Below are 27,320 nucleotides of genomic sequence, written 5' to 3'. Positions count from 1 at the left end.
CTTTATATCATCTCAAAGCTTGGTCATGTTCTCATCTCCTTTGGGAAAGAGACCGACGGGCATCTCAGCTGTTGTAAACCACCCTGCCCCATGACAAACCCTGCTGTTCTGGGGGGGGGCAGTGCTATTTCTAGCTTTGTTTGTGTCCTAGGAAGCACAAAAAGCTAATTCTTCCCAATGTGGCACTTAGCAGAAAATGGTCCTTTATACCCTGCCCTCATCACATGGTTTGCTGGTGGCAGCATCACATGAGAGCAGCTACTCTGGGAGTGAAAATGGAGGCTTTGTGCTCCTTATCTGATCTGTCCTGGGAAGTGAAACCCCTGAGCTCTTTCCAGACAGACAACAGTCTGAATGTGAGGGGAGGGGGTGAGGGTGATGGAGCCCTCCTCCCGTGCTCACCCCCCCACCTGCGGGTTTGATATCTGCCCCCTTTGTTCGCTTTCTGCGGTTAGTTGAGTGATGCTACCCAGGTAGCATATCGCAGAGGAGGCTTTCCTTGTCTTTCCTGTATCAGACTTGTAGATAGTGGTTTGGGGGTTTTGTTTTTGGGTTTTTTTGTTTGTGTGTTTGTTTGGGGTTTTTTTTGTTTTGTTTTTTTTTTTCTTCTCAGGGGAGGGGGGGAATAAAGGCGGAAGGATGACACAGCAGTAAACTGAAAATTCCCTTTTTGCAGAGGAGAAAGGATGAGGGCCTGGAGGCTCTCGCTCATGGTGGTGGGAGGTTTAACCCCCGCTCTGTGAAGCTGAAGACACCAGGACAGGGAGCTCCCGGTCCCCTTCTTCGTCCGGTGCCCTGAGCAGGGTGTGCGGAGCCCTCCCCTCCCGGGGGGGGGGGGCTGCCAGGGGCGTTTGTTGCTTCATCTATTGCACCCACACTTCCCCGAGCAGGGCAGGGCTGCACTCCAGCCTGCTTGTGCAACGCGACTGATGTGCAAGGGTGTAACCGTCACCGGGCACGAAAACACTCGGCTCTGTCTGTACCAGCCCAAGGGAAACGGGGGGACCCAGCCGCGGGGGGGGGAAACGACACACGCTGCTGTTCCCCACCTCGGAGCATCCCTCCTGCTACCTGCACCCCCCCGCGACCGGCCTCAGCCTCCCCAGGCCTTGCATTCCCGCCGGTGTCGTGTGTGTCCCCCCCCCCCCCCCCCGGACCCCTTTCCCGGGACCCCCGTGCACCGCTGGGGACCCGGCACACGTGGGCGGCTGCACCTTGTCAATGGGCCGAGGGTGGGCCTGGCACGCCCCCGGCTACCTGTCGCTTCGACCAATCAGAAAATCGTTCCGCCGCTCTACCCCTAGCCATCCCGCCAATCAGAGGGTTGTCGCTAGGTAGATTAGAGCCCTGGGTCAAAAGAGAGAGGGCGGGCTTGCACCCATCATCCAAGCGCTGTCGGCCAGTCACGAGAGGAGGAGGACAGTGATTGACAAAGGAAGAGGCTAACCAGAAGGCGCGGGGCGGGGCGCGCGGCCGGAGAGGCGTGTCGCGGCTCAGAGCGACATCTCTCGTAGCCAACCACGACAAGGGGGCGCGGCGGAGGGGGCGTGGTGCGGGGCATCGGCCGCCAATGGGAGGCGGGGGGCGGGCGGAGGCGGGGGGCGGGCGGCGGCGGCCCCGGGCGCGGGGCGGCGGCGGCGGCTGGAGTCGCCATGGGGCCGCGCGGGGCGGCGCGGCTGGCGGCGGCGCTGGCGCTGGCGGCGGCGGGGGCGGCGCTGGGGCTGCGGGCCCGGGCCCCCCGTGGCGGCACCGGCGGGCTGGCGGCGGCGGCGGGCGGTGAGGCCTGCGGCGGCCTGCGCGGCGTCCCGGCCGCCCTCGGCAACAACACGCACCAGGTGAGCCGGCGGGCGGGGCCGCGGGTCCGGGCGGACGGACCGGCAGACGGGACCGACAGCCCCGAGAGCCGCCGGGGTGGGGGACAGGGAACTCCCCCAGGGGCTGCCGGGGGGACCGGGGACCCTCCGCACTCCCCCGGGACAGGCGGACAGACTCCCCCCGCCCTAGCCGGCGCCTTGTGGGCTGGACGGACGGACGGACAGGCAGACGGACAGACAGACAGACAGACGTCCCCTGGGACGGACGGACAGGCAGACGGACAGACATCCCCTAGGACGGACGGACAGATACCTCCCCCCGTGCCCTGACAGTGCCCGGCGTGGGCAGGTGATTTCTTCTGGAGGCGGGACGGATGGACGGACAGACCCCCCTGGGATGGACGGACAGACATCCCCCAGCACCCCCTAGGACAGACAGACAAGACCCCTGCCTCCCCTGGGACAGCCGGACGGACAGCCACTCCCTTGCGTGTGCCAGCAGAGAGGCACCTGTGCTCTGTGAGCCCAGACAGACAGACACCGGCCTGACAGCGGGCGGGCAGAGTTCCCCCGCCCTCCCTTCACCCTCGGTGGGAGCAGACACCCCACTTTCCCCCCCAACCCCCCACGGACAGACTTGGGGACAGGGTGGAGGGACGGACAGACAGACAGACACCGGGGTGGGGGGGGATCCTGACCTGCTGCCCCGCAGGGGTGGCTGTGGGTTGAACATTAACCCCGGGGCTGGCACCGTTCCCTGGGCGGGGGGGGGGGCAGATCCGTGCCGGGATCCGCTGGCTCTGGGCCACCGGCTGTGCCCGCTCTGCCAGCCCGGCTGGTTGGTGGTTGCCGCTTGGTGGCTTTGCCAGCCTAGTTTGACCAGTCCTTTAACTGGCCATGTGCCAATTTACATTTCTTTCCTCTTTTTCATTCCCTTCCCCGCCCCCCCCGCCATAACAAGACACCTCCCATGGAGTGGGACGAGGGGTGGCACCGTGGGGTCCCCTCCCCGCCACCTTGCCCTCATCTCATGGGTGATGGGGATGGCCACGGCTGTGGCCTTCTCCCCTGCCTGCTGCTGGCAGGACAGGCAGAGCCTGGGGCTGCTGGAGCTCTGTCCCCAGGCGACCCACGAGTGTCCCCAGCTGGCCCCACCCCGTTGCCTGCTTCTGTCCAGCCACGCCAGTCCAAACCAGTGTCCCCCAGTCCCACTGAGGTGCTGTCTGGCACAGAGGGGACCCTCCTGCACCTGTGTGCTGTGGGGAAGCCTTAGTGTTGTTTTCCTGGGTGGGTGGCAGGGGAAGGCACGGGGACTCCAGTGTCCCCTGGGAGGGTGTGGCCATGGGGCACAGCCCTGCCCTGTTGGGAGGGGGTCTGGTGCTCATCCCCCTCCCCAGGTGTAAGTGTGCTTTTGCCATCTCTTCCCTCACAGTGTGTCTTCGATGACCTCAGCGGCTCCGTGTCACTGTCCTGGGTGGGCGACAGCACAGGGGTAAGCGCCGGCGGGGGTGGTGGGGGGAGCTTCACCCCTCCAAAGCGGCTGTAGTTCCCACTGGGAGTGACAGCAGTGACCCCCTCCTGTCCCAAGGGGCTGTGGGGCTGGTGGCACCTGAAACAGGGACTCATCCGGGGAGGATGGTGCCCAGGGAAGGGACAACCCTTTTCCCGGGGGCGTGGGACAACAGGGGGGTGCCTTGGAGCTCCAGGTGTGACCCTGCCTGTCCGCCTCTCCCTGCCCAGGTCATCCTCGTCCTGACAACGTTCCAGGTGCCGCTGGTGATCATGAGCTTCGGGCAGTCCAAGCTGTACCGCAGGTGAGTCCCCCCCATACCCATGGGACCCCGTGGGTGACACACCAGGGACCAGCACGACTGGGAGCGGCCCCCATCCCGAGTCCCTGCGCGGGGTCACCCACTGTGCTGATTCCTCCCTTCCAGCGAGGACTACGGGAAAACCTTCAAGGACATCACCAGCCTCATTAACAACACCTTCATCCGGACCGAGTTCGGCATGGCTATCGGCCCAGAGAACTCAGGAAAGGTAGGAGGGGGTGGCATGCTGGAATGCCAGCAAGCCAGGACCGTGCTGAGCAGCCCCCCAGCCCTGGGCTCGCTGGGTCCTGGTGGTCTTTCTTCTGGCCCCCCCAGTATGGCTGAACCCCCCCCTTCCCCACACTCAGGTCATCTTGACGGGAGACGTCTCTGGCGGCAGTCGTGGCGGCAGGATCTTCCGCTCATCTGATTTCGCCAAGAATTTTATCCAGACGGATTTACCCTTCCACCCCCTGGTGCAGATCACCTACCACCCCCAAAATTCGGACTGCCTGCTGGCCCTCAGCACCGAGGTGAGGGCTGGGGAGCCAGGGATGGCGAAAGCTTCCTGGTGGTGCTTCCCCAAGGATCAGCCAGATCATGGCCGCGTGTCCTGGGCTTCATCCCCATGCCAGGAGGATACGTGTGTCTCCAGGACAGGGGGGACACGTGGTTGGGGATGGGGATTTGCAGCCCCAAAGTTGGGGGGAGGCTTTTATGGGGGAGTGGTCATCCAAAACCAACCTCTGGACTCTTGCAGAACAGCCTCTGGGTCTCCAAGGATTTCGGAGAGAAGTGGGAGGAGATCCATAAAGCCGTCTGCCTGGCCAAGTGGTGAGTGGCTGCTTGATTTTGGGGGGGGGGGGGGGGGAATAATTTTTGAGGGGGGGCCGATTGAAGCCTGAGTGGGCAGGAGGACACCCACCCACCCACCCAAACCCCTCAGAGCGATGCCACGGCAAGGGATGAACCTGCAGGGGGTAGCATCCTGGGCCACTGTGTCCCACTTGCTTCTGGGGTGTTGTGTGTCCCCCCTTCTCTTCCCCAGGGGTGCGAACAACACCATCTTCTTCACCACCTACATGAACAACTCCTGCAGTAAGTACTTGATTTTTGAGTCGCGTCTCTGGGGTCTCCATCACTCTGGGGGCTCTGTGGGGATGGGGGGCTCTGTGGGGGCAAAGCCCCCTTGCAGAGACCGTGGTGCTGTCAGCAAAAAAGCTGGGATTAACTGGGAATACCCCGAGCTGGGACATTGTGGGGAGACATAGCTCCAGTGACGATTGACAAAGCTCGTTAATCCTCCATCCCTTCTTGTTAAGAAGCTGATCTGGGGTTACTGGAGCTAAAGAAAACCTCCGACTTTGGCAAAGCCTTCAAGGTCATCGGCACCAAGATTTATTCCTTCGGGTTGGGAGGACGCTTTCTTTTCGCCTCCGTTATGACAGAGAAGGTCCTTGTCCCCCTTCCCAGTGATGCCAAAGAGTGGGCAGCGGTGCCTCGTCCCTGCCCGCAGCTCTCCCTTGCTTCCCCCTCATCTTCCTATGAGGAGGATGAAGGATGATGATGCTTTGGTTCCCTAGGGTACCACGAGGCGAATTCACGTCTCCCTTGACCAAGGCGAGACCTGGAACATGGCCCAGCTCCCCTCCGTTGGCCACGAGCAATTTTACTCCATCCTGGCCGCTAACGACGACCTGGTGTTCATGCACGTAGATGAGCCGGGCGGTGAGTGATACTGGGCTGCGTGTGACGGGGACAGGGACACATCCCGGGGCTGGGGACAACTGGAAACCTCTCTGCAGCGAGCAAACCAGCTCCTCACCTGAGTGCAGAACTTGCCACGTAGCAGTAGCTCTGCTGTGCCTTGGAGGAAGGACTTTCTCATTAAGGCATTGCTAATTAGCAGGCTGCTTGCTCCGGTTAGCAGCGCGCGTGGGGACCGTGATCACGCTGGGTCCATTTTGCGGCACTGGGGGGGTTTCTCTTCTCCCTGAGACACCCCAGGGGTTCACTGGTGCCGATGCCAGTCTGTGGTGGCCCCATGGGAGCCCCCCCCGCCACTGCTGTCCCTCTGTCCCTCTTGTAGACACGGGTTTTGGCACCATCTACACCTCCGACGACCGTGGCATCGTCTATTCCAAGTCCTTGGAGCGGCACCTCTACACCACCACCGGCGGGGAGACCGACTTCACCAATGTCACCTCACTGCGGGGCATCTACATCACCAGCGTCCTCTCCGAAGGTGGGTGGCCGCATCTCCGTGTGTGTGTGTCCCCAAAACTGGGTTGTGCCTCCCCAGAGATGGGATCTGGGACCTGGCTGGGGGGAGGGCTGGAGGGGAGCATGACCCCCCGTCGGCTCTTCCTCCTCCTCCCACCAGACAACTCCATCCAGTCCGTGATCACTTTTGACCGCGGCGGGGAGTGGGTGCCGCTGCGGAAACCCAAAAACACCACCTGCGACTCCACTGCCAGAAGCAAGGAAGAGGTGGGTCTGTCCCCCCCAGGGGTCCCAGCAGTGTTCCCCTGTCTTGCTGTCCCCCGAGCATCCCCTTGGCAGAGCCGAATCCATCCCACAGCTCCTGCTGGAGATGCTGAGGGTGTGGGGCTCAGCCGTGCATGGGCTGTGGGTTGCACCCTGGGGCTGCATGGCAAGCCCTGAGCAGGCTGGGGGTTCCCGGGAAGCACCCACCGGGAGTTAATGGGCAAATCTGGCCCCCCTGCCCCCCTGTGCCTGGTCCCCATGGGCTCCTGGACAGGCTTTCCTCTTGCTCTTCCAGTGCAGCCTCCATATCCATGCATCCTACAGCATCTCTCAGAAGCTGAACGTCCCCATGGCTCCCCTCTCTGAGCCCAACGCCATCGGCATTGTCATCGCCCACGGTACCGAGCCTCTCTGGGGCGGGTGGTGGGGACAGAGCCCATATTTATGTGCATGTGCGTGTGTCCGTCCTGATTCACGCTGTCCCCCTCTCACAGGGAGCGTGGGGGGGGCCATCTCGGTGATGAGCCCTGACGTCTACATCTCGGACGACGGGGGCTACACCTGGGCGCGGATGCTGGAGGGGCCGCACCATTATGCCATCCTGGATTCGGGTGGTCTCATCGTCGCCATCGAGCACACCAGCCAGCCTGTCAACGTCATCGAGTACGCGCAGGCTCCCCGCTTGGAAATAGGGGGTGGTGGGGAGACCCCAAGCAAAGACGAGGGGACGGGGGATGCTGCGGGTGGTGCTGATTGACCCCTCGCGTGCCAGGTTCTCGACGGATGAAGGGCAGTGCTGGTATAAGTACGCTTTCTCCAAGGACCCCATCTTCTTCACCGGCCTGGCCTCGGAGCCGGGGGCTCGCTCCATGAACGTCAGCGTCTGGGGCTTCCGGGGGAACTTCCTCTCCCGCAAGTGGGTCTCCTACACCATCGACTTCAGCGAGCTGCTCAGCAGGACCTGTGAGAGCTGCCAGGGACGGGGCCAGCTGGGGACGGGGCCAGCCAGGGCTGGGGGACGTTCTTGCACCTCGGTGTGGGACAGGGCGAGCAATCGGGGTTTCTGCATCCTGCCAATGGCTCGTGCCAGGCTGCTTCCCCCTCCTGGAGCCGCGTCCTGCCAAACACTGCGGTGGTGCCGTCTCCTGGTGCCCCCTCCTTGGCCGTGCCACTGAGCCGCGTCCCTTCGCAGGTGAGGACAAGGACTACACCATCTGGTTGGCACACTCCAGCGATCCCAGCGATCCCAGTGACGGCTGCATACTGGGCTACAAGGAGCAATACCGGCGTCTCCGCAAGTCCTCAGTGTGCCAGAATGGCCGGGACTACATGGTGACCAAGCAGCCGTCCGTCTGTCCCTGCACGCTGGAGGATTTCCTCTGGTAACCTCCATCTTCGCATCTCCCACCTTCTGTCCCCATTTCAAGCCAGGCGTCACCCTCCTTTAGCCCAACTCCCGCTGGGTTCCCGAGCGGGGTCTCATCTCCTTTTCCCCTTCTTCCCGCAGTGATTTTGGCTACTACCGCCTGGAGAACCAGTCTGTCTGTGTGGAGCAGCCGGAGCTGAAGGGCCACGACCTGGAATTCTGCCTCTACGGCAGACAGGAGCTGCTCAGGACCAGCGGGTAAAACTTGAAGGTTGACGCTGGAGTCAGGGTCGGGAAGGAACAGGGTGGAAACCCCAGATCCCTGGGGAATCCTTCACCCTGCACCCAGCGGGGACAGATCATGCCCCATCACTTTGGAATCGGGGCTGGTGGGTCCCTGCGAAGCAGCTGTGGGGTCACCAGGCATCACCTCCCCGTCTCCAGGTATCGGAAAATCCCTGGGGACAAGTGTTCGGGAGGGGAGAGTCCGAGCCGGGAGGAGACGGACATGAAGAAGAAATGCACCAGCAACTTCCTCAACCCCAGCCAGCTGGTAGGTGACGGTGACACCAGCCAGGTACGGTGACGGCTCTGGGCATCGAGCCATCTCCTGCCTGTATCCTTGGAGCCAAGAAATCTGCGGTTGCTGCTAAACCGCTGCCGTGATGAGCGGGACTGTCCTGCCTAAACCTGCCTGGGGCCTCTTGCCTGCCTGCAGCCTCGCTGGGTGCTGCAGGGATGTCGTGGCTTGTATCCCCCAGGATAAACCGGGGTGCTGGTCATGTTTGGGGGTCACGATGCGTTGGTACCCCCCAGCTCTGGATGCTTCCTCCTCTTCCCACAGGCAGCATCCACCAGCTCCACCCCCATCATCCTGGCCGTTGTGGCTGTGCTGCTTGTCACTGCTGTGGCCGGAGTCCTCCTCATCAAGAAATACGTCTGTGGGGGCAGGTGAGGAGCTGAGCCGAGGCTGGATATGCGCCCCCCCGCCCCGTAGGGCAGGGGTGACATTTGGGTGACACTGCCTGTCTCCAGGCTTCTCAGCAAACCACCCTCCCCAGGCAGGGCACCCACCCTGCCTGCCCCACTGCTGCCCACGCTGCCTTCACCCAGCTCCAAAAAGCGTCCCCAGCGAGGCGGGGGGGCTTGCTGGAGGTACAGGCAGCGCGGTCAGGTGCACACCCCCTCCTACCGCTCCTGCCAGGTTCCTGGTCCATCGCTACTCCGTCCTGCGGCAGCACGCGGAGGCCAACGGCGTGGAGGGGATGGACGCGCTGGACCCCGGCACCCCGGCCAGCAAGGGTGGCTACCATGATGACTCCGACGAGGTGAGTGGGGGGGTCCCGGTGTGTGTGTCCCCCACCCCAGGGACACTCTCCCTGCCTCCAGTTGGGGCTGTTGGGTGGCAGGAGGGGGCCCTGTGCCCGGGCTGTGGTAGACGACGGTCCCCTCTCTCCCCAGGACCTCCTGGAGTAGCGGCACCAATGCCGGGGATGCCACCGTGCTGCCCCCACCATCCGCCGCGCAGGCAGGGCCCCCCCGCACCTGCTGCCTGCTCTGGCTGGGGCTGACTTTGCTGCTGGGGGGATGGGGGGGGGGGGCGTTAACTCCACTTTAATATTTCCTTCCAGCATCGAGGGGGGGCTTTCATGGTCTTTCATTTTTCTGTTTTCTGAGCTGTTTTATTTTAAGGACGACTGAGTAGGAATCGCTGCCCCACGTTGGGAGCAGCCCCCTGACCCCCCCTCTAATGGCAGCATCGTCCCAGGGTGCTGGGGTGTCACTGCTGCCAGGGGGCGTTCGGGGGGTGCAGCCAGGCTTGCCTGCCCCCTGCCTGTTTCTTCTCCAAAGCAATACAAGGTGGGCGGCCTGCACTGCTGCCCCGGTTTGGGGGGGGGGTCCCTATGGCCATGGGGTAATGGCCTGGCTCTGCACACCCCCCCAGTCCCCCTCCCTGTCCCCCCCTGGGCTGGTCTTGGCTGAGGGCAATGCAGCAATAAGGAATTAAAGCTTGAAGCTCTAACGATGGGCTGGTGGGGGCTTGACCCCGGGTGCCCCCCTGAACTGGCAGAGGTGCAGGCAGGACACAGGCAGGAGGGCAGGGGCTGAGAACAGCCCCCCCCCTTGACCCCTGCCAGGTTTTGGTCCCAGCACTGTTACAGTCTCCTTACACTGGAACTCCCCTTTTTTTGGGGGGGTGCACCCCACGACAGCCCCCCATCTCCGCTGCGGTGCAGGGGCGTTATGTGAACCCCCCCAGCCAGGGTGCGGGGGCTTTGCCTGACACACACACACACACACACCCCCCCCGGCTGGGCATGCAGTGGCCTGGGGAGGGCAGCAGAACCCTCAGCGCCTCATGACCCGCCACAGCTATCGTGATATGGCTGTGCTGTTGTGACATACAGCTTCCGCTCTCGCCCCAGTGACTGTGCAAAGCCTGCTTCCCCCCCCCCCCCCAGCACGGTATGGCACATCGGGTGCTGGTGGGATGGGGGGGCCGTGGCCCAGCACCTCCTGCATGTGCTTCAGCATCCCCCTGGGACTTGCCTGGGGCCAGGGACAGAGCATCACCCCCTAACTGAAAGCCATAGGCCTGTGCCCCCCCTCCCCCAGTGTGTCCCCCCTGGCCTGGCTGGGGGGGGGGGGGGCACACTGAGGCCAGTGCAGAGTCCTGTAAATAAACCTGGATGTGTTATAACTTTGTACTGGTACTTTTCTGTATATTTGCAATATTTGGGTTATTAGAAATAAAGCCAAAATGGACGCTGTGTGCCCTGATCTGTGGCGGGGGGGCGCATGCACACACACACACAGACAGCGGGGGTGACACCCTTTGCAGGGGTGATGCTGGAGGGGGTCCGGGCAGCGGTAATTAAAAAGACTATCATTTATTCCGGCTTAAGGCCACTCAATACAAACCCACAGCAGCTGCACACACGGCATGGGGGGGGCACAGGGAGGGACCGTCCATGCAAGTAGAAAAGTGGAAGGACGCACACGCACAGACACCCACAGACGCGCACAGACGTGCACACACATGCACACACACGGACCTGGGGCAGCCAGCACTCGCTGTGGGAGGACTGGGGGTGCCGGTGAGGGGGCTGGGGGGGGGAATGCGTCAACCCAGGGAATGGGGATGCTCCAAATGTCACCGGGGGACCCCATGGCTGGGAGGGGGGGTGCTGCTGCCTATCTGCTCAGGGCGGGTGCGTGTGCGTGCGCGCGCTGGGGACCCACTGCTCCTTTTTGGGAGGGCAGGATACGGGGATACGGCCCTCAGCACTGGTCAGGGCTGGGCCATGGTGGTCCCAGCTGGATGTTTGGGGGGGGATATCCACCATGGCCAAGGATGCTCAGCCAACACCAGCACAGGTGCCTCCACCCCCCCACACACACACCCGGGGACCCCAAAAAGGTGATTTATGGGTGCTGGGGAGGGGGGGAACCCCCCAAGTCTCAGCTCCTGCTGCCTTTTATCCCTTGAGAAAGGAAAGGGGGGACTCAGGGAAAAACATCCGAGCCCTGGGGTTGGGGGGGGCAGATGCAGGGTACCAGCCAGGTGTGCTCAGGGCTGGGGGGGCATTGGGGGGCTGGGGGGGTCGGGGCTGGGGGGCACAGGGTGGGGTTTGATGCCCCGAGCCTTCATGTAGGAGATGAACTGGTCGGGGATCTCGGCCAGCACGTCCTTGGCCAGGCGGGCCATGCTCAGCACCGGGCTGTCCCCCCCCACCACGTAGTCACGGAAGGGGACGAACTGGGAGGGACAAGGAAGGGACAAGAGGATTTGAGGGGACTCCAGGTCGGCCCCCCGTGACAAGCACGGCCCGGTGCAGCCCCAAGACCCAGGGTGTCCCCCTCGCTGCCCCCCCCCCCCAGCCCCGACGTCCCAGTGTGTCCCCACACACAGGCACATCCCACGCCCCAGAGCACCCCTTTTTCCCAGTGCTGCCCCCCTCGCCCTGTCCCAGTGCACCCCCCATATCCCAGCACACCCCCTCCATGTCCCAATGCCCCCCCCAAATGTCCCAGTGCATCCCCTCAATACTCCAGTGCCTCCCCCATTTCCCAGAGCACTCCCTGCCATGTCCCAATGCCCCCCCCCCGTGTCCCAGTAAGCCCCAGTGTCCCCTCCACCCCCCCAAAGCCCAGTCCATCTCATCATCCCTCCATGTTGGGACCAGTGAGTGGCCCCCCCCCCCCCCCCCCCCCGCTGAAGCAATGGGGCAGATTTGGGGTGCACAGGGCACCCTGCCATGCCACTGCCAGCTGGGGGTGGCGGGGGAGGGGGGGTCCCCAATCCCCACACGGGGGTGGGGGGGTGGTACCTGCACGATGTCACGCTCAGCCACCTTGCCGCGGGAGGAGATGCGGATGTCGTCACCATCCAGCTCCACCATGGCTGCGGGGGGTGGTGGTGTGTCAGTAGCATCCAAGGTGTTGTGTTCCCCTCCCCCCTCCCAGGGTGGGAACCCTTTAAGGCCCCCCCCCCAAACCCAGCAGCCCCCAAGCCCTGGCAGCTGCAGGCAGGGGAGCAGGGCTGATTCATCAGTGACAATTAACTGGGGGGAGCTTTAATTTGGCTTCGCTGCCTGCCTGGTGGCAGAGCAGCCGGTTGCCGCGGGGGGGGCTGCCCGTATTCCCCCCCCCCCCCGACACATCCTGGGGGACTCATTCAGCCCTAGTGAACGCCTCCACTCATAACCCTACACACGATGGCTTGCGGCGAATCCCGCTGAGTCCCAACAAATTCAACTCATATTTCCCCAGTGGCCAAAGGCAGCTGCGGACCCCCCTGCCCCCTTCCCGGCCTCCCCCTTCTCCCAGCTTCCCTGGGGGACATGGGGGGGGGGCGGGGGGGCGAAGGGGGGGTGCTGAGGCAGATGGGGACATCCCCAGCCTTACCGTCAAACTCGGCCTGGCCAACCCCCACGATGATGATGGACATGGGGAGCTTGGCAGCCTGCAGCAGCCAGGGGAGGAGGAAAAAAAACCAAAACAACCCCAAAAATCCAAACAGGCACCAAATGTAATGGGTCTGCAGCCGAACACAGCCCCCTCCCCAGCCCCAAGGGTCCCAGCCCCTTCCCACCCCCAGCACCCACCAGACCCCAGGGCTGCAGCATCTTTGCCTGGGGAGGGGGAACAGGGTGACGGTGGGGACCCGTGCGTGATGCCCCTTGGGGACCCAGGCATCACTGCTGCCTACTGCCCTCCCCGCTGCCTCCCCCGCCTGCCTCCCCCCTGCCTCCCCCTCTGCCTACGCTGGCGCTGCTGCTGCACGTGGGAGCATGGATCATCACCGTGCTTTTCCTGCCGCGCTTCTGGCCTCATCGCTGCCCCTGCCCACGCTGGGGGTGCAGAGAGGCGCCCCACGCTCCAGGCCACGATGGGCATCCAGTGCCCAGGGCCGTGATGGGCATCCCATGCTGGGTGCAGGGGTCAGGGCTGCGATGGGCGTCCTGTGCCCAGGACCACGATGGGCATCGTTCCCTGGGGTCACGCTGGGCAGTCCATGCTCGGTGTGGAGCCGGCACCCTGTGCCCAGGGCCGGGAGGGACATCCTGTGCCGGGGGCTGTGGCGGGCATCCTGCACCCGGGGACATGATGAGCACCCCATGCTCGGGGCCAAGATGGGCACCTCGTCCTTGGAGTCACCATAGGCATCCTGCACCCAGCGCTGTGATGGGCATCCCGTGCTCGGTGGCACCACGAGCCCCTGGCAGCCCAGCGCCGGGGGTGAAGGGACCCCCCTCGGCTCAGCATAGTGCTCCCGGAGCAGCACCAGCCTCCGACGCCAACCGGGGGGCCAGGCAGGCACCGGGGCTGGCGCATGGTGTGGCAGCTGCCAGGGCTGAGCGCCCCAAGCTCCCGGCAGAGCCGCAGTGCGGGGATATTAAATAAAGCAGCAAACAAATACTACCAGAGCTGCTGTCCCTCCTGCCTCCCTGGCATTGGGGGCGTCAGGGGCACCGCGGGCACTGACAGCCCCTCTCCGCCCCCCACCAGCTGTGGGGCTCACATCTCCCCCCAGCATCTCCGCTCAGGTCCCGCATCCCCAACCCTCCCACTGCCCCAGGTATCGGGGCCGGGGGGAAGCTGAGATGGGGCTGAGCCACTTCAGGAGAGGCTGGAGGAGGAGGAGGAAGAATAAAGCTCCCAGCTTGCCTGGGTGCTGGGCTGAGGGGGGGTGGGGGCACTGGGTGGGAAGGTTAAGGCCCGTGCCCCCCCCCACCCCCCCGTGTGCTTGTGAGGGCAAAGGTGCTGCTGGCACCTTCAAAGAGCTGCCTCGGTGCCAAAATTGGTTTTTTTTCCTTTCCAGGCCCCCGGCGCGGAGGAGGCAGGAGCTGCCTGCCACCCCCCCTCCCCGGAGGACAACGCGTCCTTGGCCGCCCATCGCACCCGCCACCCCCAGCTTGCTCTGGCACCCCAACAACTCAGGGCACCCCGGGCGCCTGGCTGGGCATTGCACCCCGGTTTGGGGCACCCCACGTCCCTGACTGGTTGTTGCACCCACACAGCTCGTTGCGCCCATCAGGGGCACCCCAAGCTCCTGCTGGTCGGGGCACCCTGCACCCACACAGTTCGCAGCACCTCGGGCACCCAGCTGGTTGTTGCACCCTGGATAGCTCAGAGCACCCCAACCCCAGCCACTCCTTGCACCCCAATCCAGAGGGCACCCACCACCCCGCAGGACTCACGTTGACGATGGCCTCCTTGGTCTGCGCCATGTCGGAGATGACACCGTCGGTGATGATAAGCAGCACGAAGTACTGGGACCCATCCAGCACTGCTGCAGCCGAGCTGTGGGGGACCCCGTGAGTGACACCGGGGTGGGCACAGACCCCTGCGGGGTGCTGGGACCCCCCTTTACCGTGCGACGTGGTTGACCACGGGGGCAAAGTTGGTGGGACCATAGAGCTGGACACTGCGCAGGCTGCGGTGGTATGCCTCCAGGACACCCTCGATGCCGCTGCACACTGGGTTGGCCACATCACCGTTCTGCAGGACCAAGAGCCCCGGTGACAAAGATGATGCCGCCACGTCTCCAACCCTGTCGCCACCCCATGGGACAGACCCTCACCAAGGGGAACTCATGGGACACGCGGCCATCTGGTGGGATCTTGGCGCCGAAGCCGAGGGCGGGAAACATCTTGTCGCTGTCGTAGTCCTGGATGATCTCCCCCACCGCCTTGAGGGCCATGGCGTAGGCATTGAGCTGGTAGGGACTCAGGTAGTGCAGCGAGGTGGACTGTGAGGGGTTCCCTGCGCGGGCAGTGGGCTCGGAATGAGCCCCCCCCCCCATTAAATAACACTGGGGCGGGGGGGTACACGCAGTCCTGTGCTCACCGTTGGATGCAGTGAAGTCGATGGCCACCGTGAAGTTGATTTGGGTCCTGGGGGGGGGGGTGGTGGTGAAAGCGGCTTTAGGGAGCTGCGGTGGGCAATGCAGGATGTACCCATGGGTATGGGGGGGCAGCCCCCTCCCCAGTCCAGCCCTTGGCCCTGCCTAGGTGAGCACCCAAGGACTGGATGCACCCTCCCCCCCCTCAATCCAGAGCACCCCAAATCTCCCTGTGCTGAGGTGTCACCCCACGCTGGCTCCAGTCCAACCCCTGGGATACAGATGGGGAAACTGAGGCTCATCCCCGTGTCCGTCCCCCCCCACTCACCCGCCCCTGATGTAGTCCAGGAATGTGTGGTCGGACTCCACCGCGAAGGACAGCAGTGTCACCTGCCAGGGACAAGGGGTTGAGTGGGGGACAGCAGGTGCACCCCCCCCCCGCCCCCTCCCCATGTTTCCCCCCCCCGTCCTCACCGTCCCCGAGTTCAGGTACTTCTTTTTCTTCATCTTCTTCCTGGGGTTCACCACCTGGGGGGGGTGGGAAGAGAGGATCAGCACCCTGCGATGCAGGGGGGGCACCCTGGGGACCGTAACGCCCAGGGGTGCAGTGCAGGGGGCTTTGGCACTTGGGGGTGCAGCCCAGGCACCCTGGGGATGGGCCCTGTAACACCCCAAGGTGCCGCATGGGGACCCTGGGCACCACAACACCCAGGGGTGCAGCATGGGACCCTGGGATAAGTAACACCCAGGGGTGCAGCGCAGGCACCCAAGGGACCATCGAGCCCAGGGGTGCAGCAGAAGGACTGTAACACCTATGGGTGAAGCCGGACACCGCCCCCCCCCCCGCGGGCCAGTCTCCACTCTCCATCCTCACCTCGTAGACGTTGAACTGGCTCTGTCCTCGCGCCAGCTCCCGGTAGCTGGTGGTGAACTCCCCGATGAAGTCGTGGCTGCGGGGTGAGGGAGGGGGTCGCTGTCAGCTCGGGTGAGGGGCCGGGGCAGATAGGGGGTCCCCAGGGCCACCCTCCCCGGCTCACCTGCCATCGCGGTCCCAGTCGTACACCTCCACCTTGATGGCTCTGCAAGGTGTGTGGGGGAGTCACAGTCACCACCCACCACCCCCAAAACCCCAGGCCCCCACCCTGGGGGCTGTGAGGGGTCCCTGTGGCCACCCCTGGTGCTTGGTCCCCATGGGTTTGTTTTGACGCCTCTGTGGGCCTTTTCCTCCTTCCTTCTCCTCCTCCTCCTCCTCCTCCTCAGGCTTTTTCGGTGGGATATTTTTATCCACCGTTGCCGCAGCAACATCTGTCATGGGGCCAAGCGGGCGGCGCGACGCTGAGCCACCACAGAGCTTTGTTTGCTAGGGCACATAGCTGGTGAATACCGCTTTTGGTGGGTGGACCCCCCCCCCCCCCCCGGGATGACTCTGTGATGGCAATGAAGCCCATTGCCTAGATGGGTAAACTGAGGCACGCAAAGTGGGCGTGGGATGCTGGAGGGCTTGGGCATTAGCACAGGGACCACAGAGACTGCGGGAAGAGGGTGCAGAGCAGCCACCCTCGCCTGCCCTGGAGGACCTGGCACTCACCGGTCATAGTCGCCGTTGCAGAGGGCGCGCACTGGGATGGCGAACGCCTGCCAGACCGGGTTCAGCGTATTCCTCACCACCTCCGTCTTGTGACAGATGGTGAAGCTGGGGGGGGCAGGAACAAAAGGGGGGGCAAGGGGGTCACCCCCTGACGGCAACCCCCACCCCATCACCCCGGAGATGATTTTTGGAACGCTCCCCCCCCCCCCCTCCCAAAGCCAGTCCAGCCCCATGGGAGGTCCCCAAGGTGTCCCATGGCTGGGGCTGTGTCACCCTGCTGGGGTGGGGTGTGGCTGTGTTTTGGGGGGGGGGGGGTGTCGCTCACGTCCCATCCTCGTTGCTGCGGTAGAAGACCATAAAGGGATCGGATTTGCCGAAGAAATCCTTCTTGTCCAGCTTGTTGGCGCAGAACTGCAGCGTGGCCACATCCTGCGGTGGGAACTGGGGGGGTCACTGGCCCTGCACCCCCACCCTGGGACATCGAGGGTGCAGCATCTTGGGTGGGCGCTGCTCGGTGCAGGACCCATGGGACACACCGTAGGGACGGGTCAGCCCTGACCCTCATCTTCCTCACCCCAGAGTGAGGAAGACCCAGGGGGTGCAGCCGAGGAAGTGTCTCAGCTCTGTCCCCCTATGGCACTGGGGTGTCCCCCACCTGTCCTTGCCCCCCCTGCCCGGAGCTGCAGCTCACCCGGCAGTTGCCCAGCTCTTCAGCGAGGAGGATGATGGTGCCGCACTTCTTCCCGGGGATACCGCTGCCAGGAGGGGCCATGAGCCAGGGTGCAGGGGGGCATGGCAACCTAGGCATCCCCCCGCCAGGGCTGGGGACCCCAAAACTCACCCGTTGGAGATGGCTGGAGCGGGTCTCCTACCCCGGGTGTGTGTGGTGACCGTCCCCATCCTGCTGGGACACATGGTGAGGGGTGACGGAGGGGGACATGCCCCCCCACCAAAAAAAAAGCCAGGACAACCTTCCACCATGGGGAAACTGAGGCAGGGGCTGGGTAAGGGACACGGGGAGCCCGGGGCAGCCTGGAGCCGGGGCTGTCAGCACTGGGGTCTGGTCTCCATCCTGGACACCCAGATAAGGACCTGGGCACCCCGCCAGCACTGGGGTGGGGGGGTGACATGGGCATGCCGGGCAGCCAGCCCAGTGCAGGGCCCCCCGGGGGAAACTGAGGCACGGGGGGGGTGTCTCACGTCAGGGGCTTCTCCAGACGGCTGCCAGCTGAGCCCACGATTTCACCCAGCGTGCAGAAGGCCTGGCCAAGGAAATCCTGCCGGAGCCGCGGTGTCACTGGGGTCTGTTCCTGTCCCCTGTCCCCATGCCTTGCAATGGCAGGGGCTGGGGCAGGGGCGGGGGGGGTGGGGGGGTGGGCAGTGCCAGCCCCATACTTACATGCTTGGAGAGGTCAGGGCTTTTGGAGTCCACATCATACCTGGGGACAGACCAGGGGACCAGTGGCTGGGGCAGCGGGGATGCAGTGGCCTTGGGGATGGGGATGGGATGGGGATGGGATGGGGATGGGGATGAGGATGGGGACAGAACTGGACTGTAACAAGGACATGCCTGGGACAGGGACAGATGTCAGCACCTGCCTGGCGTTCACAGGCACCCAGCCCCATAGGGGGCCGTGCAGGAGCGCTGGGGAGGATGGGGGACACAGACCAGGGGACAGCAGGGACACTCACAGGTCGAAGCGGAGGTTCTGCTTCTCCTCGAAGAAGTAGTCGAGGACAAACTTGCGCAGAAAGTCGGGGTTCAGGGAGTTGTCGATGACCTCGGTCCGGCCAAACTGGGAGACATGGGGACACCCGGGGGACATGGGGATGGGATGTGATGGGGGGACGGAGGAAGATAAGCAGAAGGGGATGGAGCGGGGGACAGGCGGTCCGTGCAGGACACGAGGGGACACGGGAGGGGGGGGGGGCGGCGGAACCAGCTGCCCCTTTGTCATCCAGCGTCGGGCCGGCCCCGCGTCCTGCCTGGCTTCCGCCCACTCATTAAGGCCCACAGCCCCTCAATTAAGCAGCAGTTAATTACAGGGCGCCCGGCGGTGGGGCGGGGGGCGGGGGGGGGGGGAGGGGGAGGGGGGTGTCCGGGGCGCCCCGAGGGGCCTCTGCACCTGCTGGGGCCGGCAGAGCGCTGATTGGCCGGCTGGCTGCATGCCGACAGCTGATTGGCCGGCTGCCTGGCACCCCAACACACTCCCCAGCGTGCTGATTGGCTGGCTGGCTGTACCCCAGGATGCTGATTGGCTGGCCGGCCAGCACCCCAACATGTGGATTGACTGGCTGCTGCATCCCAGCAAGCCAATTGCTCATTGGTGATTGGGCCACTGGCTGCCACCCCAACATGCTGATTGGCCAGTTGGCCAACACCCCAATGTGCTCATTGGTCAGTACCCCAACATGCAGTTGGCCAGAATTTGACCTGCTGATTGGCCACCTGGCCAGCACCCCGACATGCTGATTGGCCAGCACCCCAACACCCTGACATGCTGGTTGGCCAACATCTGACACACTGATCGGCCAGTCGGCCATCACCCCAACATGCTGATTGGCCACCATCTAACATGTTGATTGGCTGGCCGGCCAGCACCCCAACATGCTGATTGGCCACCCGTTTGGCATGCCCACATGCTGATTGGCCATCACCTGGACACGCTGATGATTGGCTGGCTGGCCATCACCCCAACATGCTGATTGGCCACGCCAACTCTCCGTCCATCCATCCGGGCACTCACCTCCCACCACTGCCTGCTGCCGGGACGCTGGGTGTACAGCACGCAGACTGTGGGCAGAGGGGCAGTGGGTCGGTGGGGGGGGCCCGGCACCCCTCAGTCCCCCCGGCCCCCCCCAGTCCCCCCAGGACCCCCCGGCCCCACTTACGTGGGTCTGACTTGGAGAAGGTGTCCTTGTCCAGGAGCTGCCTGTGGGGACACGGGATGCTGGGGCACAGCTCCAGGTGCACGAGGGTGTGAGCATGAGTGCATGGCTGGGTGTGCTGCGTGTTTGGGTGCACAGCCATGTGTCAGGGTGTGCAAAGCCGTGCATGCAGCGTGCTGTGTGTCTGGGTGCGTACAGCTGTGTGCGCTCTGTCACGCGTCATGGTGTGCAACAGCCATGTGTTGGTGTGCATGGTGGGGTGTGCGCAGCCATGTGTGTCAGGGTGTGCACAGCCAAGCGTGCTCTGTGTTGGTGTGCACAGCCATGCACAGCTGTGTGTCAGGGTGTGCGTGGCTGGGCGTGCTCTATGCTGTGTGTCCGGGTGCGCACAGTCGTGTGTCAGGGTGCAGGGCCGTGTGTCAGGGTGTGCACAGCTGAGCATGCTCCATGATACACCTTGGGGTGCACAGCCGTGTGTCGGGTGCGCACGGCTATGTGTGCTCTGTGCCACGTGTCGGGGTGTGCACAGCCAGGTGTGGGTGCCTGGGGCCGTGTGGGGGTGTCCCCAGCGCCTGCCACCCCCGCAGCGCTGAGCAGTGTCCGACCGACGGAACTTTCTCCGGTCCCCGATGGAGTGGGAGGAAAATAGGTCGGAGCGGCTGCAGGCAGTGCGGCCGGGGGGAGCACAGCGCGGGGCGGGGGGGGGGGGGGGGGCACCCGCTGCAGGGGGCGGGGGGGGGGCGCAGGGCACCCAGCACGGCCGGGGGAGCAGGGACACCCCAGCACCCCCACACAGCGAGCCCCAGCTTGCAGAGAGGGGGTGCAGGGGGGCTGGGGGGGGCGGGGCACAGCAGATTCAGCCCCATGCCTGGGGGGGTTGGTGGCATTTCGCCCTCCCCAGACCCTCGTGTCGGTCCCCAGCACCCACAGCAACAGCTCCTAGCACCCATGTGTGCCCCCCCTCAGCTGACACCTGCATTAGGGGCTGGCATCAGGGGGGAGGGGCAGGATCCTGTCCCAGAGGGACACAGGGAATGCACCCTGGCACCCCTGTAACCCCACCCCGAACCCAGGCCCCCCCCTCCATGCACCGGAGCCCCCCACACCTCCTAGTGCCTCCCAGTGCCCTGCACCGCTGCTTCTCTCGCCTCTCCCAGTGCGCCCCCCATTCCCCCAGTGCCTCCCCCCACTCCCCCAGTGCCCCCCCAGGTGCCCCAGCCACCGAGTGCCCCCATGTTCCCAGTGCCCCCCCCCAATCCCCCAGTGCCTCACACCCGCAGGGCCCCCGGCTCTCCCAGTGCCCCCAGTACCCGACACCCCTAAGTGCCCCCCGCTCCCCCAGTGCCCCCCAGCGCCCCACAACGCCGCTCCCCCCGCTCCCCGCCGCCCCCGGTGCCCGCTCCCGCCGGAGCTCTGGTACCTGCAGGACACCGTCAGCTCCACCCGGGTGGCCGGGACGGGGCCGGGGCCGCTGCCCGGTTCCGGGGCTCCCAGGCCCGCCATCCCCCGGGCTCTGCCGCTGCCCCGCTCCGGCCGCCCCCGCGCCCCGGCACCGGCACCGGGATCGGGATCGGCTCCGCCCCGGGACCGCCCTCCGGCACCGCCCGGGTCTCCCGGCCCCGGCCCCGCACCGAGGGGCTGCCCCGGTGTTTCCTACGATACCGCCCCCGGGGGGTCCCGGTACCGCCCCCGCACCGCCCCCCATACGGCCCCCGGCATCACCCCCAGATCCTCGGGATCGCCCCCGGGATCGCCCCCACATCCCCGGTACCACCCCGAACCGCCAGTATTGCTCCCAACACCCCCCCAGTATCATCCGGGGGCTTGCGGTCCCCTCCTAGGTATCACCCCGGATCCCCAGTGCCTCCCCCGGTACCCCCCAGTGCTGCAGGACCCCTCTGGGTACCACCCCGCTCCCTGGGGACAGCCCCCAGTCCCCCCAGTCCCCTTTTAGCCAGACCCCCCAGTGCCCCCATAGCCTCACCACCTGCACACCCAGGGCCCCCAGTTTCCCACTGCCCCCAGCATGCCCCAGTAGCTCCCAGTACCACCCCCGCATCCCCAGTATCACCCAGGGGCTCCCAGTACTGTCCCAGGTCCTGCCCTGGGACCTCCCAGTCCAACCCCCAGTATCCCCAGCGCTCCCCCAGACCCACCCCCAGTGCCTTGGCTGTGGGGACGAGGGGACACTGGGGCAGGGCTGTACTGGGAGCACTGGGCAGACTGGGAGCCAGAGTAGAGCCCCCCAAGCCTGCTGCAGCCTAGGAGTTATTGTGGGTCCTACAGAAACAGGGCGGCTCCGGGGCCCCGAAAGCCATTGTGTGGGGGACACCAAGTGCTGGGGGGGACACAGTGTGTGCTGGCATCGGGACCCCCACGCATGGGGACACCACGTGCCAGTGTGGGCGTCCCCAGCATCACATAGGGAGTCCAGGTTTTGCGTTTTTTTTTGGGGGGGCTCAGCACCACTCCCCCCCCCCCCCAGAGCCTGGTGACCCAGAGGGCCCATGACGGGGGACACGCCTAGGGAGCTCAGGACACTTTTGGGGGGACACACATGACATGGGGCAGCACCCTTCCCCCTCCTCAGAGCTGGGGTAGGGAGGGGGGTTGTTGGGGTCCCCGACCCCCCGGCTCTGATTCCCCCAGCAGCTGGGGCCAGTGACGGCTCCCGTGTCCCCAGGGCCAGGGCAGGGGGGAACCCCGCCATGCCGGGGGCCAGGCACCCGCAATCCCCTCCTGGGAGGGGGGGGCACAGACACACAGACAAGCACCCCCCCCCCCCAATCCCCAACCAGGCTGGGGACACCTCCCCCATCACCCCCCCAGAAAAACCAATCCCACCATGACTGCGGGGGGTCGTGTGTGTGCGTGTCACCCCCACTTCCCAGCTCTTTTATTACAAACCGGGGGGGGGGGGATACACCACAAACCCCCCTGCCGCAGCCCCCCCTACCCTGAAGGAAAAGCCTTGATGACCTTGACATCGTCGAGGGGCCGGTCCTGGGCGTTAGTCTCCACCATGGCCAGCCGGCCCAGCACCCCCATGCCCTGGCAGACCCTCCCGAAGATGCTGTGCTTCCCATCCAGCCACTGCGCCGGGCCCAGCGTCAGGAAGAACTGGCTGCCGTTGGTGTCCGGCCCCGCGTTGGCCATGGCCAGGATGCCGGCGCCTGGGATGGACAGACGGGTATTGTTAATGTTCTGATTTTTGGGGGGTTTTGGGGGGTTTTGGTTGGGTTATTTTGGGGGGTTGATATGGTATCATGGGAGATGTGTCACTCTGTGGATGGGGTCTTAGGGGACATGCAAGCTCATGGCCAAGGTCCTGCCATCAGGGGGGACCTGTCACCCCATGGATGGGGTCCTGGAGGATGCTGAGGAGATGCCAACCCATGGCCAAGGTCCTGGCATCACAGGGGGCCTGTCACCCCATGGATGGGCTTGGGGAGGACATGGGGGATGTGCCGCCCCATGGCTGGGGTTCTGAGGGACATGTCACCCCACAGTCAGGGTTCTGGGGGACATGGGGGACGTGTCACCTCATGGCTAAGGTTCTGGCCTGATGGAGGACACATCACCCCATGGACAGGGTCTTAGGGGACATGGGAGACATGCCACCCTGTGGCCAAGGTCCTGGCATCATGGGGGACATGTCACCCCATGGTTCGGGTTGTGGGGGACACAGGGGACATGTCACCCCACGGCTGGGTTTCTGGGGGACACACCATCTCATGGCCAGGGACACTGGGGACATGACATCCCGTGAACAGGGTCCTGGGGGACATGTGGGACATGCCATCCCACAGGTGGGGTCGGGGGCAACATGCCACCTCACGGTGGGGTTTTTGACCTCCTCGCGACGGTTCCTGCTCACCAGTGAACTTCAGCTCGGGGTGCAGCTCGTCCTCGAACTGTTTGCCATAGATGGAGGCACCACCGCGGCCTGGGGAGGGGGTGACAGGGGGTCAGCCGGGCCCCCCCCATGCGGGAGGGACACGGCGAGGGGGTGTCTCTCACCGGTGCCAGTGGGGTCCCCCCCCTGCACCATGAAGTCCTTGATGACGCGGTGGAACTTGGTGCCATTGTAGTAGCCGCGGCGGCAGAGTTCAGCAAAGTTCTTGCAGGTGCGGGGGGCGTGTTTCCAGTACAGCTCCAGCACCAGCACGCCCATCCTGCCGCCACACCGGCACCGGGGGGGGGTTCATCCCATGGTGCCCCCCCCACGGGGCCTCAGACCAGGGGAGGGGACGTGGGACCCAGGGGCTGCCCGGTACCGGGGGAGGGGACACAGGGGGCTGCCGGTACCGGGGGGGGGGACGACACGACGACACACGACCGAGGGGCTGTCCGGTACCGGAGGGATGATGGGTGCTGTCCGGTACCAGGGAGCGCCGGGGGGCTGCCCGGTCCCAGGGGGTGATGGGGCCTGTCCGGGGCTGGGGGTTAACCGACACCGGGGGGACAAAGGGGACTGTGCGGTACTGGGGGGACAACCGGGACCGGCTGGTGCTGGGGGGTAATGGGGACTGCCCGGTACCGGCGGCACTGGGGGTAACGGACACCGGGGGGACCCCGGGGTCTGCCCGGTACCGGGGGGTGGGGAGGGACCGCGGTGCTCCCGCTGCCGGAGAAGGGGCACGGGGTGGGAGGTGCCGCCCGCTGCCGGTGCCGGTACCGGGGAGAGCGGCTCCGCCCCTTACGTGGTCTCCATGGAGACGGTGGGCGGCTGCCAGGAGTCGGGCGGGACGACGGCCATGCTGCTGCTGCTGCTGCTGCTGCTGCTGCTGCCGCCGGCGGCGGCGGAAGGGCCACGGCCGCCGCGCTCTTCCGGGGATACGCCCCCTTCCGGCGTTTACCAATGGGAGAGCGGGATTGGCGGGGCGGGGCGAAGAGGAGGGCCAATCCGCGCGGCGGGCGGGCGCGCCGCTATTGTGACGCACGGGAGGGGGAATTCGAACGAGGCCACGCCCCCTCCGCTGGGCCACGCCCCCGTCGGCGCGCGCGCGGCAAACGGGAGCCGGGGGCGGGCGGCGGTGAGCGGGGCGGGGGGGGGAGGACGACACACCGGGAGGGGGCGGGGCCAACCGGGAGCGGGGGCGGGGCCAACCGGGACCCCCGGAATGGAGGCGCAAAGCGGCGATCCTGCGGCGGGGCGGGGGCGGGGAAGCGACGGAGGGGTCCCGAGGGGCCGGGGCCGGGACCCCCCCGGTTCGGGGCGCGGGGCTGGGACCCCCCCGTGGGAGGTGGGACCACGCTGGTTGGGGCGCTGGGACCCCCCTGGGATTGGGGCGTGGGGCTGGGACCCTCTTGGTGCGGGGCTGGGGTCCCCCCGGGATCGGGGCGTGGGGCTGGGGGCCCCCGGTGGGGGCCCCAAGGGATCGGGGTGCGGGGCGGGGACTCCCTTGGTGAGGACTGGGGACCCCCTGGGATTGGGATGCGGGGCTGGGGGTTCCCTGGGTGGGGGGGGCTGGGGATCCCCGGTTTGGCCCCCCCCAGACCATGCCGTGCCCGCGCCAGCGGTGCTGTCCCCGGTGGCACAAAGATCCGATTGTCCCTGGCACCGGCGGGTGCCGTCCCCGGGCGCTGGCCAGTGCCACCGGGCACCCTGCGGGGCGTCTGGGACACGGGTGGGGGCCTGGGGCCCGAGTGGGGTCTGTGGGTCACCCCCCGCTCACTGCCAGGCAGCCCCCGTGCCGACACCGCAGGCTGAGGCAGAGGCGATGGCCGAAGAGCGAGGTAGGGCAGTGCCAGCGCCACGCGTCCCCCCGTGTCCCCCCCACTGGTGACGGGGGGCTGGGGCTCACCCCGCGTGTCCCCCCCCCCAGATGTCCGCTTTGTCACCGAGGAGAGCTTCGACTTTGGGTTCCTGTCCCCTTCTGACAGGTGAGGTGGGGATGTGGGGGACACCCCCCCCGCCACGGCCGAGGTCCTGGGGGACATGTCGCCCCGTGGCCAGGGACACTGGGGACATCCCACCCCACAGATGGGGCTCTGGGGGACACGGGGGACATCCCACCCCATGGCCGAGGTCCTGGCATCACGGGGGACTTGCCAACCTGTGGCCAAAGTTTTGGGGGACGTGGGGGACGTGCCACCCCACAGCTGGGGTCCCGGGAGCCGTGCTACCCTGTGGCTGGTGTTACGGGGGACCCTGGGGCCACGCCACCCCACAGCTGTCACACATCACCTCCTGGCCATGGCGGTGGGTGACACAGGGCAGGGGGGATGCTGAGGGAGCCAGGGCAGGGCTAACGTTTGCCTTCACCCAGCAGCCGGGAGGAAGAGGAGGATGATGAGGAGAGCCCGGCTGGGGCGGGGGCCAGGGGGGGCAGCGGGCGCTGGAGCCCCCTGAGCGGTGCCCGGCTGGAGGAGATGGTGCGGGAGGCCACACGCCTGGCAGCGCAGCTGGAGCGATGTCACCTGCCCCTCCCGGCCCCCCCTGGCCCCCGCAGCCCCCGCAGCCCCCGCAGCCCCCGCCGCGAGACCTTCGTGGTGAAGGACAGCCCGGTGCGGGCGCTGCTGCCCACCGTGGAGCCGCGGGAGACCCCCCCTGGCACCACCCGGTCCCCCGCCAAGCCCCGGGGTCCCCCTGCTGCCACCAACATCCCTGGCACCCGGAAGGTAGGCGACACCTTGCAGGGGGGGTCCCAGTGCTCCCCGTATGGCCCCACGCCATGTTTACACCAGGGCTGAAGCCCTCCCCCCCCAAAAAAACCCCCCACCCATCTTGGGGTGGGGGGCTGTGAGTGCTGGCCTCATGTCCCCCTCTGGGGCACCCTGGCCCCCCCGGCTGGGTGGTGGGCGCCCACAAAGCACTGTCCCTGTCCCCCCCACCTCTGCTTCCAGGTCTCGTCCAGCTGTCACCCCACAGCAGCACCGAAGGGACCCCCCGGGGCCAGGGTGCCCCCCCCTAACCGGGTAGGACCCCCCCCGCCTTGCCCTCCCCAGGGGCAGGGGGTTGGGACCCGGGGCAAATCTGAGCCTCTCCGGGGGGGGACAGCAGGTACGAGCTCTGCGGGGGACGGGGACACCCTGGGGGTGGGGCAGCTCTTGGGCAGGGGGCACCCACATCACGGGGCACCCGTGCCATGGGGCAGGAGGAGGGGAGCCAAGCCCCCCCCTCACCCAGGGGCCAAGTGGGTGCCAAAGCCACCCCCAAGCCCCGTGGGGGGGGGTCGGGGTACCCTGCTGTGCCCCCATGTCTCCCCCCTCTCTCCCCAGGGCAGCTTAAGGCGAGGGGGAGCGCAGCCCCCGTCCCCCCTGCCGCCCGCCAGCCCCGTGCCAGGGCCACTGCTGTCCCCGTCCCCTCCGGTCGCCCCCCCGCACCCAGCGCCATCCCTAAGGCACCCAGCCGGACCCTGGCGGGGGGGACAGCACCAGGTGGGAGGGCATCTGCACCCAGAGGTAAGGAAGGGTGCTGCTGGGGGAGGGGGCAGGGGTTGCCCCCCCCCCCCCGTGCCTCAGTTTCCCCATGGTTGCTCTCCCCACTGCAGGTGCAGGCGTGGCACGGGCGGCCCCCCCGGCTGCTGGTCCGGGGTGCAAACCAGGACCCCTCCCCAGCCGCCTCCGCCCCCCCCGGAAGACGGTGGTGAGCAGCACCCCGAGGTGACCCCCTCCCCACCCAGAGGAACTTGGGGAGCCCGGGACCCCTGTCCTGGTGCGTGGGTGAGGAAGGGGGGGACTGGGGAAACTGAGGCATGGGGAGGGTGCAGAACCGGGCTCCCCTCAGGGATGAGGCAGAGGCGCAGGCTGGATTTTGCTTTAATTACAAAAGATCATGTCAGCAGTAGGACCCCCCCCCCCCCCCCCCCTACCCCCCCCCCCCCCCAGCACCCAGGGTCCCTCACACCCCCCTCAACACCCTCCTGAGTGCCACCCACCCCTGGGTGCCACTGCCTGAGCTTCACCCCTGGGGGGGGCAAAGTATTGGGGGGGCCCCAGATATCCCTATACCCCCCAACTGATCCTCCCCCCTCTCGCCATGTGCCACCCCTACCCCCCCACCTGGGGGTGG

The 27,320-nt window shown here is 66.1% G+C and overlaps 4 protein-coding genes across 6 annotated transcripts; 2 read left to right on the top strand and 2 right to left on the bottom strand.

The window, feature by feature from the left end:
* The first annotated feature begins 1,611 nt into the window (after nt 1-1,611).
* SORT1 (sortilin 1) lies at nt 1,612-10,174 on the top strand. 2 transcript variants are annotated; one of them, XM_054803980.1, is made up of 20 exons: nt 1,612-1,835; nt 3,247-3,306; nt 3,555-3,628; nt 3,752-3,854; nt 3,994-4,158; nt 4,386-4,459; nt 4,674-4,723; nt 4,951-5,078; nt 5,209-5,353; nt 5,715-5,870; nt 6,009-6,115; nt 6,408-6,510; nt 6,607-6,775; nt 6,885-7,075; nt 7,305-7,494; nt 7,620-7,736; nt 7,923-8,031; nt 8,323-8,429; nt 8,683-8,806; nt 8,940-10,174. In XM_054803980.1, exons 1-20 carry the CDS (start codon nt 1,653-1,655, stop codon nt 8,952-8,954), a joined length of 2,370 nt encoding a protein of 789 aa, XP_054659955.1. In that variant the 5' UTR covers nt 1,612-1,652; the 3' UTR covers nt 8,955-10,174. The 2 variants fall into 2 exon arrangements, with proteins under 2 accessions (XP_054659955.1, XP_054659954.1); XM_054803979.1 differs by having other exon boundaries at nt 4,948-5,078.
* Nucleotides 10,175-10,187: 13 nt separating this feature from the next.
* On the bottom strand, nt 10,188-20,865 carry CPNE5 (copine 5). 2 transcript variants are annotated; one of them, XM_054803981.1, is made up of 21 exons: nt 20,724-20,865; nt 19,307-19,347; nt 19,162-19,208; nt 18,107-18,210; nt 17,814-17,853; nt 17,615-17,691; nt 17,256-17,315; nt 17,106-17,169; nt 16,740-16,843; nt 16,415-16,519; nt 15,864-15,905; nt 15,701-15,776; nt 15,301-15,354; nt 15,155-15,216; nt 14,832-14,878; nt 14,566-14,747; nt 14,356-14,483; nt 14,183-14,285; nt 12,387-12,444; nt 11,810-11,883; nt 10,188-11,238 (listed from the first exon to the last, which is right to left on the bottom strand). In XM_054803981.1, the coding sequence occupies exons 1-21, from the start codon at nt 20,804-20,806 to the stop codon at nt 11,050-11,052; spliced, it is 1,740 nt and encodes a 579-aa protein (XP_054659956.1). In that variant the 5' UTR covers nt 20,807-20,865; the 3' UTR covers nt 10,188-11,049. The 2 variants fall into 2 exon arrangements, with proteins under 2 accessions (XP_054659956.1, XP_054659957.1); XM_054803982.1 differs by lacking the exon at nt 12,387-12,444 and having other exon boundaries at nt 11,060-11,238.
* A 1,295-nt stretch (nt 20,866-22,160) lies between these two features.
* PPIL1 (peptidylprolyl isomerase like 1) lies at nt 22,161-24,131 on the bottom strand. Its single transcript, XM_054803801.1, has 4 exons — nt 24,007-24,131; nt 23,324-23,478; nt 23,181-23,249; nt 22,161-22,476 (listed from the first exon to the last, which is right to left on the bottom strand). The coding sequence occupies exons 1-4, from the start codon at nt 24,060-24,062 to the stop codon at nt 22,256-22,258; spliced, it is 501 nt and encodes a 166-aa protein (XP_054659776.1). The 5' UTR covers nt 24,063-24,131; the 3' UTR covers nt 22,161-22,255.
* Nucleotides 24,132-24,280: 149 nt separating this feature from the next.
* Nucleotides 24,281-26,998, top strand: PSRC1 (proline and serine rich coiled-coil 1). Its single transcript, XM_054804080.1, has 7 exons — nt 24,281-24,339; nt 24,988-25,042; nt 25,132-25,189; nt 25,579-25,927; nt 26,153-26,309; nt 26,528-26,710; nt 26,800-26,998. Exons 2-7 carry the CDS (start codon nt 25,027-25,029, stop codon nt 26,913-26,915), a joined length of 879 nt encoding a protein of 292 aa, XP_054660055.1. The 5' UTR covers nt 24,281-24,339; nt 24,988-25,026; the 3' UTR covers nt 26,916-26,998.
* The last annotated feature ends 322 nt before the right edge of the window (nt 26,999-27,320 follow it).

The sequence above is a fragment of the Grus americana genome, chromosome 25, assembly GCF_028858705.1.
Source record: "Grus americana isolate bGruAme1 chromosome 25, bGruAme1.mat, whole genome shotgun sequence".
NCBI lineage: Eukaryota > Metazoa > Chordata > Aves > Gruiformes > Gruidae > Grus > Grus americana.
The sequence above is the reverse complement of the archived record's forward strand: the minus strand, read 5'-3'. Positions and strand labels throughout refer to the sequence as shown.